At 38.6% G+C, this 11,751-nt stretch overlaps 1 protein-coding gene across 1 annotated transcript; it reads right to left on the bottom strand.

The window, feature by feature from the left end:
• Nucleotides 1-2,695: 2,695 nt before the first annotated feature.
• On the bottom strand, nucleotides 2,696-4,255 carry LOC126187301 (uncharacterized). Its single transcript, XM_049928293.1, has 2 exons — nucleotides 4,039-4,255; nucleotides 2,696-3,413 (listed from the first exon to the last, which is right to left on the bottom strand). Exons 1-2 carry the CDS (start codon nucleotides 4,193-4,195, stop codon nucleotides 3,022-3,024), a joined length of 549 nt encoding a protein of 182 aa, XP_049784250.1. The 5' UTR covers nucleotides 4,196-4,255; the 3' UTR covers nucleotides 2,696-3,021.
• Between the last annotated feature and the right edge of the window lie 7,496 nt (nucleotides 4,256-11,751).

The following is an 11,751-nucleotide window of genomic DNA, read 5'->3' as shown; positions in this document are numbered from 1 at the left end:
GTAAACCTCAATCATCTAGTGTGTTAATCTCGAGTTGTAAGAATACTGGTTGTGTAGATTTCACAATATCTCAATTCATCTCTTTTTAATGTAAAAAGTGGTGCTATTGTTCTGGCTAGGTCGCCAGTTGGCTTTGTTATGTTAAATGTAAGCACTTAGGTATTAAACTAAGAACATAAATACCCAAAACATACACTAAAACAAGGAAAAGATGCACCAAAAATATACTAATATGCATTAAAAATGAACGAACCTACACCTAAAACAAGCACCAAATATAAACAGAAACCTAAAAATTTATTAGGCTTTTTGACATCACAACAGTACTGAACCAACTCTAAACTGATTTTAGTTGTATCTGTTACAGTAAATTACTTACTGTTTTTCCAAATCTTTCAGAAAGGCCATCCTTAAATCTATCAAAATAGTTTTCACATTTGGAAAAACTCCCTTTGTGTCACATAATGGTATGAAGTAGAACTTAATTGTTGCAATGTCACGTGCAAAATAATCCTCAAATACGTCTGGAATCATAATGCATGATATAATGTTTTTCTTTAATTCACAAATTTAACAGTAAGCAAGTATATGGCGATTCTGAAATGTACTAAACATCTTACTTACAGTATTTCATATAAATTGAGGAAATCACAGTTTACTACAGATATTGCAGCAGCTGTGACGACTGAGTGTTTTACAATAATTTTTACTTTCTAAGAAGCAGTAACGGCGGGTTCAGTGCTGGGTTTTCAGAATGCTTGAAACTTTGGTCGGTTTTTACGTTCACGACAAGCAGACAGTGAGAGTGGTTGCAGAAATCGTATCTATACGCATTTTTAAAATTTTATTTCCGAGATTCTTTATCACGGATGACCACGCCTTAGGCTGCGTTCACACTGCCGGCCGGGCCGGGCCGGGCTGACGCGTACTGTCTCGGCTCGTGCCTAGCCAGCTCAGGCCGACGTGTAGGGCATTCACATTGCGCGCCGCGCCGAGCCGGGTCGGCGGAATGGGGGAAAATCCACTTCTCCGATTTTCATGTTCTAAAAATTCTTAGAGGTATATAAGACTGCGCCACATCGTTTTATGAACTCATTTTTTCCTTAAAAGCATTACTTACGTCGTGAAAAAAGAAAAAGTCTACTTTTCGTTTCGCGTGATTTCTTAGTTTCGTAACGCTTCCCAGCCGATTTTGAAGAAATTATGCGGCTAAAAAATCTGATTTTTGTACACGTGCTAGTGTAACATCTTAGCTTCGTATTGAATCATTTATCTTTTCGTATTTCTTAACAGTCATTGTTAAATGATGCTATTTGTCAACGTTGTGCACTTGATTTACAGATCTTATAGTGAAAAAGTTATGTAGCGGGTAGGTTACTGTTAGATCCGTTTTAGACCATACATTGTTGCGTATGAAATGTAGCTAAAAGTACCAAAAAGTTTTTGAAATGATAATGACACTGATATCTGTCTCTGGTCACAAGTAATGCGAGCTATTCAGTGGCGTCAGTGCCGTGTCCGCAAGCCACGGAGTTCGCGCGGTTACAGCTTGGTTTAGTATAGTCATATAATGCAGGACAGAAAAAAAAACTAATTACTAGTGATCAGCGCAGACCTAGTGTCGGTCCCTCGTATTATTTTAATGGTCTCATTGTCTAGATAAATCCAAATGTGTAAGAATTTTTCCCTCGGCGACTGGACAATCATCTGCTATGCTTTTATAATTGGCTACACGTTACATCACAAAAGACAAACAATTATTTGTCATCAACATCCTACAATTAGTATAATGTACATTTCGTATTTCGAACTAAAAGATAAGAGTATATTAATCTGAGATCTTGCTCCTGATGCATTGTAATAAAAGCTTGTAACATTCTACACGATTTCTTTCTAGTTGCATATAATAAACTGCAGATGTTAAAAAATATAAATACATTTACAGATGTTTCTATGTCTAAGTTTGACTAAGGCGCAAAAAGTTCATTTTTTTGCACATCACATAAGTGTAGTACTGCAAGCTGTAAATAATTACATTCTTTAGATCGACCCTATCTCCGCTTAGAAAGATCTGTGGATAGCTCTTACAAGTAGTCCATTTTTGGAAATGAATGCAATGAAACCAAGGTTGAGTGGGACAGCGTTTCAATCAACGCTTTACTGGATCATTTGACGACGAAATGATTAAGTTATCGTTTTCTGTAAGGTGCTGCCATTTCGATTTTTCTATTGTAACTGAAAGAAAATGCGCGGATTCAGCATAGCCTCAAGCACAGCAGGACAGGTAAATAAATTATTGTCGATTGATGTGTTGGATTCTCGTCTAGTTCAAAGCAGTGTAAAGGATGAGATGTGTGTGTCACTGTTTGTTTCTGTGTATTTTTTCCCCTTGGTGATCTTGTCCTCAGCGGCAAAGGGATCTTAATTCATTAGCAGCTGAAGGTCGAAGGTAACACAGGTGCAGCCAGAAGTTTTTCACCACTATCCAATTAGAATCGTCTTATGTAACAATGATTTCATTGTTATCTTAGTTACGTTTTCACATTATGGTGACTCGTCGAATTTTGAGCACATTGTAATAGTGTGGACATTGACTATCCCTAAGAATATCGACTGGCATTTAGTAAAGGTTTTTAATTACAATAATAAAGAACGTTCCTGAAAAACTTTCATTTATATTGCAGATTGAGTAATAACATGTATCACTACCAAAGAACATTTCAGGCAACAATTACAAAACGAAATACAGTTTCACATTAATATAATACAAAAATCAAAGTTGTCTGTAATGAAGAAGTAAGTTGAATTAGCGCAGTCATTGTTTTGAAGAACCTGGCACTGCACTCACTGCCTCCAATTCATTATAAACAAGCTCTTGTATTTTAAGTTTCACAAACATTTGCCGCTGAACTGGAAGGGAGTTTATTGCACTCCTGAGACTCATCAGGAAGTGGTACGTATCATCGTTTTGGGTCATGTCTTGAAGTGCCTTCATCACAGCTAATTTGTCCTTTTCGAGCTTTAAAAATTCTTCTTCAATATTTGGCCCACTACTTCTCTTTTTTTTTTCCTTTGTGATACTGTGCTTGCCAGTGGCGACGTTTCATCAACTGCCACTAATGATGATATATCAGACTGATCTCGTTCATCTTGTGGACTAGAGTGGTCGTTAGACGAAAATTCTGGAGATAGTTGAGATTGACTTTCTGGTTCCATTTCTGATGACAGCGAACTCTGCATTGCTCTTGGAATTAAAATATCCCTTAGGAAATGCATGTGTTGGAACCAAGGCCTAGTGGTATTGCGTTTCTGTGGGCTTTTTCCTGGGTCACCTGATCTAACGTTACCAAGTTTCTTAAGTTCTGCTCTGTAATTGTCTCTCAGATGTTTCCATTTAGATTTCGCCGTTTTAACTGAAAGAACAATAAAATGGTGTAAGAAAACTGGTTCCATAGTTCCCTACTACCACAGAAGTATGAAAATAGACTAACTACGTAAATGTGTATTATATTCTCTAATAAAACTGTCAAAAAGCTTTCCACGTTGCCCCGTTTGAGTAGCAAGTTTATCAAGTTGCTTCTCAGGTATATTTCAACTGGGATAGCCTATCATGCACTATCATGATAATTGTGAATAGAAATGTCAATTGTATCATTGGTTGTGAAAAAAAGATTGAAAGGCCATATGGTAAGCACGTACTCTTATTAGTTTAGCAATGCTGAATGTATCCCGATTTAAAGAAATATTTCAATGCGTCTGACATAGGATTTCTCAAACTGCGTATGATATTTAGATGGGAAACGCATACATACCCAGTGTCCTAAACACAACAAATCAACAGACATTCTACATTACGTTCGAAGGCAGTCAGAAACTCGTTCGTTGAACATTTATTTACAAATACAAATAAAAACATTACTATAATCCACAACAAAATAACTCCTAATATATACTAATTTATTACATTATATCTGCATATCGGTTCTTTATAAATAAAAGAATTAAGAATAAAGAAAGATAATTTGTATTCATGCCTACCATCTGAACAGCACTCCTGTGCCACTTCATTCCATAAACTGGAAATTACGTCACGATTGTGGTATTCGCCCAGTCTCTGGTCCCAAATAGCTGGGCGCAGCTTAACTTCATTTATAAGTTGCTCCACATCCATGATGACAAGAGCAGTATGAAGCATGTAACAAAGAACAATGATGTTGACCTGCTACTGCCTGACTGCAACTGGAACGAATGGCTTTCAGGGAGTTCCCACCACCTCCAACCCCTCTCCCCACCACGCACGCACGCCATACACACGTGAACCCATTAAAAAACCTAAATGTATCGTCTGCATGTGCGCGCGATTGCGCACATGTACAGGTAGAAGTGTCAATGACATAGGTCTGATAAAATTTGGTGTAAAACTAATCACAAATACAAAGTGGAGATTTGTGATACGTTTATTGCAGAAACTGAAGCGCAATTCTGTAGTCTCGTCTACTTTGACAGAAAAAATAATGGAAAGTTAATGAAATTACTGTACATCGACACAGATGTGCGTTTCATTGTTCTTCATTATTTTTTTCCTTCCTTGGCGGGCTGCGCTGCACCGTCAAGGTAATCCCTACTCTTTGGCTAAATGGCTGCTAGTTGCCGAAGGCCAAATAAATAAATTAAAAAAAATCCCCACCCTTCGACAGCTGACAAGCAAGTCACTAGAAAACGCAGCTGCAGTCAACAGTTGCTCGCCTTTGGCTAGTGTGTGCTGTCGTGTAGAACAATGTCTTCACTCTTTTATTGGTATTGTTTTGACTCTGCAGTTACTCGTCGAGTTTTGAAGTACAGAAGAACTAGGAGGTAATGGATTCATCCCATAAATAGCGACAGACATTTACGAGAGTTTTTTTCTTTACATGAAGAACTTAAAAACTATCCTGAAAAATTTTATTCATATTACAGAATGAATCATAATACATTTCAGTATGTGCTGCAGAACATTCAAGACAAAATTTCGAAACAGAACACAAATTTTCGCAGAAGTATAACAGCAGAAGAAAAATTATGTATAACGATAAGGTAAGATTCGTTAGTACACACTTTTTGGTTTGCAGTAGAACTTTGTGCAGCATTCACTACCTCCAATTAATTGTAGTCATGCTTTTGTATTTTAAATTTCACAAACGCTTACCTCTGAGGGGAAGAGAGTTTATGGGACTCCTGAGAATCATCAGTAAGTAATTAGCTTCGTCATTTTGGGTAATGTCTTGCTGTGCCTTCAACGAAGAATCGCAGATATACTCATTCAGAATTTTCCAACTTTTTCTTCGTTTTTCTTCATGATGCAGCGCTTGGCAGTGGTGATGGTTCATCATGTGGAGCCACTGATGACCTCACAGAATTCTTTTCATTACCTTGTAAGATAGACAGACTGATATGCCCTTTGACTCAGTGGTTCTATTTCCACTGGTAAGAAACTGTGCATAGCTCTTGGAACTTAGGAAAATCATATGACAGAACAAAGCCCGAGTGGAATTGCATTTTTAATATACTATTCCCTGGATCACATGACCTTATTTTGCCAAGTTATACAAGTTATTCTCTGTAACTGTCTCTCAGGTCTTTGCATTTCGATTTCATTATTTTAATTGAAAGAATATAGAAGGATGCAAGAAAATGTCTCTTTAATTATTTATTGTTGTATAACTATGAAATGACATGGACTAAGTAAATATCTACTGTGCAAACAAAACTGTAAAAACTTCGCCCAACACCACACTTGAGTAACACATTTTACGATTTTTTTTCTCAGGTATCTGTCCACTGGCATCTCCTTTCATGCACTAGCATCGTCATTCCGATTAGGAGTGTCCACCGTATCAGTGTTGGTGAAAGACGTTTGTATGGCCATATGGGAGTCACTTGCCCCCATTCATTTACCAACGCCAACTGTTTCTCGATTTAAAGAAATTGCCAGTGAAATGCATACGAGATGGGGATTTCCAAACTGTGTTGGATGTATAGACGGGAAGCACATACGTGTCCAATGTCCTAAACTTTCTGGCAGCATGTTTTACAATTACAAACAGTATTATTCGATTGTACTCCAAGCAGTTGCTGATGCAAATTATAAATTTATAGCTGTGGATGTTGGTGCCTACGGTAAACAGTCTGATGCAGGCGTGTTTAAAGAAAGTATGTTATATAAGAAACTTACAAATGGGGAGCTGTTATTACCGCCACCAACAAGACTTGAAGGAATGTGTCAGGAACTACCGTACGTCATTTTGGGAGATGAAGCTTACCCCTTATTAGAGAATTTGATGAGACCTTTTCCTCGCAGAAATTTGGACAACGAGAAGATTCTATACAATGATATGCATTCCAGAGCAAGAAAAGTTGTTGAATGTGCATTTGGTATAATGACCAATAAATGGAGACTACTGAGGAAGGAAATTGAAACATCCGTTGACGTAGCTGATCACATAGTCAAGTGTATTTGTCTACTTCATAATATTGTCATTGACAGAGAAGGATGCAATGTTGAAGCTGAAAAGTTTTGTAACAATGCTGATATGCAGACAGCTGGTGCCACATTCAACAGAAATTCCACATTACGTTCGAAAACTGTCAGGAACACTTTTGTTGAATATTTCGTTAAACATGCAACTTAAATTAATTAAAAAACCTCTCAAATTTTGGAATTGAAATTACTTTGCTATTTACTGTATTTTTTGTATCTCATTTCACTGTAAATAAAACAAATAAAATTATAAAGGAAAATAATTTATATTTGTGCGTACTATCTGAAACACACTCCTTGGTTACTTCGTTCCATAATCTGGAAACTGCATCATTACTGTCATACTAGCCGAAATTCTGATACCAAATTGATGGACACAAGTTAATGTCATGTATATGTTATTCTGCATCTATTATGCGAACTATTCAGTGGCGGCAATGCCGCGAACGCTGGCAAGCTATTGTTGTAAATGCATGTAGATTAAATAAATGAAATAAAAGTAATTTCGCATGTATCATTATAATAAACGTAATTTTTCCTCACTTATTGTGAAATGTGAGGTAACATCTTAAAATAAAAGACGTGTGCAGTCACACTTGTGATGAAAGCAGAAGGGAGACGTGTGATGCGTGTACTGCAGAAGCTGTAGTGCTGCTCCACAGGCTCGCGCCTGCGGTCGGCTCGCGCCGGCAATATTAAACACTCGGGATGTCGTCGGCTCGGCTCCGGGAGGCTCACGTCGTGTCGGCGCGGCCCGGCCGCCAGTGTGAACACCGCAATTCAAAACCATGTGTTTGATCGAAGCGGGCGGCGGCCCGGCCAGGCTCGGCTCGGCCCGGCCGGCAGTGTGAACGCAGCCTTAGTAATACAGTAGTTCATAATGGTTGCGAGCGAAGCCCAGCTGACTTGATAGTAATAATTTTAACGTACACTGTTATAACCATGCAAAATCGGGCATATAATGTAACAGATTCTGCCTAGCGATAAATAAAACTGGAAAAAGCCTACTAAATTTAAATTAAAAAGTTTTTAATTATCTTTAACTTGGAAAACCTAATTCCTGTAGAAGCTACAGACACTGGTATGCAAAAAAATTTTTTAACGCAATTATTACTTTGAGAAAAGTCTTGGAAGATCATTTAGAAATGTACTGAAGTATTTCTAAACATGTTTTCGCTATTTATGGAAGCATGGTGGACAACAGTTACAATTCATTTGCAACATCTTGCAAATCTTGTCTTTTCAGTGCATTTTAGAGTGCCCCAAAGCTTCTGCATACTGTGTTGGGATCAGATTTCTTTATTGTCAAGTTCTTAGTGTCAAAAATAAAACGAACACTTCACAGCAGTTACTGAGCTGCTGAAACCTTTCCCTCAAAGACATAATAATTGTGTCTACCACATTTTATAAGAAGTTTACTCCTCAGCAGTTCTCTTCCCCAGGAGTGGGTTCATCTTTATTTTCTTAATAAATCAGGCTTCTGATAATAGCTGATCTGGAATTCTATTAACTCAGCAGCACTTCCTAATGATGCAACCAATCCTCTGCTTCTCTCTCAGCCTTTTCAAAACCGCTGGCTCCAAATTCTTCAGTAACACTAAGTGCTGATTTTATTAATTTTACTGTATTGTCTAACTGCATACCATCTTCCTGGACTGATTTATGGACTCTGTTGAAATGGCAAAGGAGATTATGCCATATCACACCATACAAGGAAATGAGATTTCTTTCAAGAGGATAGACACTTCACTGAAACACAGTGGATCACTTTTGCATGTGATCTTTAATTCTGTTAATCTTACAGCTGAACACTTTCAGTCCTAGCCACCTATCTTGTATCACACCACGGCTTCAGAGTCAGTTTTATATGATTCTTGAGTGCTTCCCAGCACATTACAGAAGCAGAAAATAATGTGAACAATCTTTGAACTATACCAGAAAAATGTAGCGAAATTATTGATGATTCAGCTGCATCACTAACAACCACGTTCAAGCTATCAGCACAGCAATAAATATAACTATCTCTTGGTTTTTCTTCAATGATACGATCATGAGTACCATTCTTCTTGCCCTTCATGTTGCTCCTGTTGTCGTAAGATTGTCCCCTGCAAGCGGTATACCATGGTTATGTAGAATCTGAAGTAACAATTCTGTAAGACCTTTTCCAGTAGTCCCACTCGCTACAAAATATATATATTCTTCAAGTGCAACTAATTTGGAAAACACATGTCGCTCTTAAAACCATGCTTAATTGTTGCTTGTGACTTAAATCTTGTGTGCAGTCAAGTATTATTGAATAGCATTTATTTTTGAGTATGATATCCTTCATGACAAACCCAGTATTATCAAACATTATGGTAATGATTTCATTTTATATGTCGTTACTTAAGTACATACGTAACTAAACTTCTAGGTTTATACAAGATTAATATGATCATTTAATACAGAGTCGAACTTGACCATTAATGCTATTTGCCCTAAAAAGTTTCCATTTCCCTGGATTTTCCAACATTTCTGGTCCTCTCTTAATGGAAGATTTCTTCCGGCAAGGAAATATACTATGGAAAATAACGTTGACAAAACCGATCTCCACCTCTTTTCTTCCTGATCACTTTGATCTTCAGTTCAATTAATTTTGAGTTTTTAATTCTCTGTGAAAGCTCTTTCCACTTGCTCAATTCAGAAATATGATTGTGGGACAGTTTAGAACTTTTGACAAGCTTTGCTAGTCTCTTAAACCATTTCTTGTGATAGCACCAGCTCTCGAATTGAACAGTTCGCAATAAAAGTAATACACAGCATCTTTTGTTCGAGAATATACAAGCCACGTTCGCTTAACTTTTCATCATTTGAAAGATGACGGAAATAATCAGACAGTGAAACACCACCTTCTCTCACTTTCCATAGGAAATGTGACACTTTTTCACTAACGTCTTGCTGATATTCCTTGATTTCTCTCATCCTAAAATCATCATTTATAATATCCGACCAGGTCCCCGGATCGCTAAGATATCGACAACTTGAAAGCCATTACCCTCCAGATGATTTTCTTCGTCTTGGAAATCCTGGCGTGCTCCAGTTTCTTCCCAGTAACACTATTATTAGCTATTTCTTCTAGTGGAACGGTTTCATCAGCTTGCATGGTTCTTGCTTGCATGAAACATACTATTCTTTGGCATTATCAATTGATGAAGTTTAGTAACACTACATTCTTTCACATCATTCTGTGCGTTCACCGAAGCACTGTCAATTGGGTTTAAAAAAATTATTTAATGTATCCTTTTGTCGCAACTGCTCTTTAATTATGTCACACTGGCGTTTTCTCTCTTTTTTTTTCTTTTTGGAACGCAACTAATTTACAGGGCTCGCTGTCTACTCATATCCAACAGACGTTCTGCAGCAAAGACTGAGTTCTAGGCCATGTTGCAACAAGGCATCGTTCAATTATCAAGTAGCCCATGGTCTTCTCCCATGCACTTAGTCCCCAAGAAATCGTCGCAATCGTGCGACAAATCGTGTTAGTACTCGTACCCCATAAACAGTACATGTAGAATATAAAATTACATGTAATCGCTTTGGCAGAAAAAGAAAAAAAGACAATATGTTGACAGTATACCCTTCAGTCTGACTGAAAAACAGAAAGTTGGCTCACAACTCTAATATCACATACACTGTGGAAAACAAATCACAACACCAAGAAAGAGTTGCGCAACATAAACGAGTTGGTGGGCGTGTTTCTGCATCTGAAAGATGATGTCAATTCCAATTTCGCACCAGTCGCGTAAGAGTCGTGCTAGTAGCGCCACTATGAGGATGCAAATCACGTTATTTTAAATACATGTTGTACCAGTCTTGAGCGGTAGTGACAATTGAGAGTGGACATGGTGAGTTGATATTAGTCAAGAATGCTATTAAGTTGATAAAGACGCCATTATCAATACCTCACTGAATTTGAACGACGTCATGTAATAGGGCTATGAACAGCTGGATGTTCCTTCTAAGATATCGCAGAAAGACTTGACAGGAATGTAGCCATTGTATACGATTGCTGGCAGTGGTGGTCACAAGGATGTACAGTCGCAAGAAGATTGGGCTCCAGATGGCCACACGCCACTATCGAGAGGAAGACCAGCATGTTCGGTGTATGCCTCTCGCGCATTGTGCTGCATGTGCAGCACCAATTTGAGCAGCAGTTCACACCAAAAACTGTTAGAAATCAGTTACTTCTAGCACAACTCCAAGCCAGACGGCACCTAGTGTGCACTCCGCTGACTCCAAACTGCTGCCATTTGTGACTTCAGTGGTGTCAAACGAGAGCTCATTGGAGAGCATTGTATTTTCTGATGGAAGCTGGTTCTTCCTCGAGGCCAGTGATGGCTGTGTGTTGTTTCGAAGGATGCCAGTTGAGAGCCTGCAATCGATCTGTCTGCATGCTACACACCCTTGACCCACACCTGGAGTGCGATTTCATATGACAGCAGGTGCAGTCTTCCGGTTATCCCACACACTGTTTCCAACGAGATAACGCTCGCCCACATACTGCTGTTGTAACCCAATGCACACTACAGCGAGTTAAAATGTTGCCTTGGCCACCTCGATCACCACACCTGTCTCCAATCGAGCACATATAGGATATCATTGGAAGACAAATCCAGCATCATCTGCAAACAGTATTAGTCACCCCTGTGTTGACCGACCCGGTGCAACCAAGCTTGAAACTCCATCCCACAGCCGGCCGAAGTGGCCGTGCGGTTAAAGGCGCTGCAGTCTGGAACTGCAAGACTGCTACGGTCGCAGGTTCGAATCCTGCCTCGGGCATGGATGTTTGTGATGTCCTTAGGTTAGTTAGGTTTAACTAGTTCTAAGTTCTAGGGGACTAATGACCTCAGCAGTTGAGTCCCATAGTGCTCAGAGCCATTTGAACCATCCCACAAGTGATGTCCGGCACCTGCACAACACAATGCATGCGCTTTGCATGCTTTCTTTCAACATTCTGGCGATTACACTGATTATTAATGTACCAGTATTTCACACTTTCAATAACTATCTCAATCTTACATTAACTTTTGAACTTGCAGCGTTATCACTTACAACTGTCGCCCAGACAAAAGTATTCCAGAAATTTCATTACTCTACATTAATTATTTTTTGGTGTTGCGATTATTTTTCCCATCAGTGTATACCAGCTACTGAATTACGAAACTACTTATATCAGCACATAATATGCAGCATTC

This window comes from Schistocerca cancellata, chromosome 5 (assembly GCF_023864275.1).
Source record: "Schistocerca cancellata isolate TAMUIC-IGC-003103 chromosome 5, iqSchCanc2.1, whole genome shotgun sequence".
Taxonomy (NCBI): Eukaryota; Metazoa; Arthropoda; class Insecta; order Orthoptera; family Acrididae; genus Schistocerca; species Schistocerca cancellata.
This window is presented reverse-complemented; position numbering and strand designations above follow the sequence as displayed.

Coding starts and splice junctions, on each gene's coding strand:
- LOC126187301 (XM_049928293.1), bottom strand. CDS start 4,195: ATGCTTCATACTGCTCTTGTCATCATGGATGTGGAGCAACTTATAAAT. Junction 3,414..4,038: donor ACAGGAGTGCTGTTCAGATG/GTAGGCATGAAT, acceptor TTGTTCTTTCAG/TTAAAACGGCGAAATCTAAA.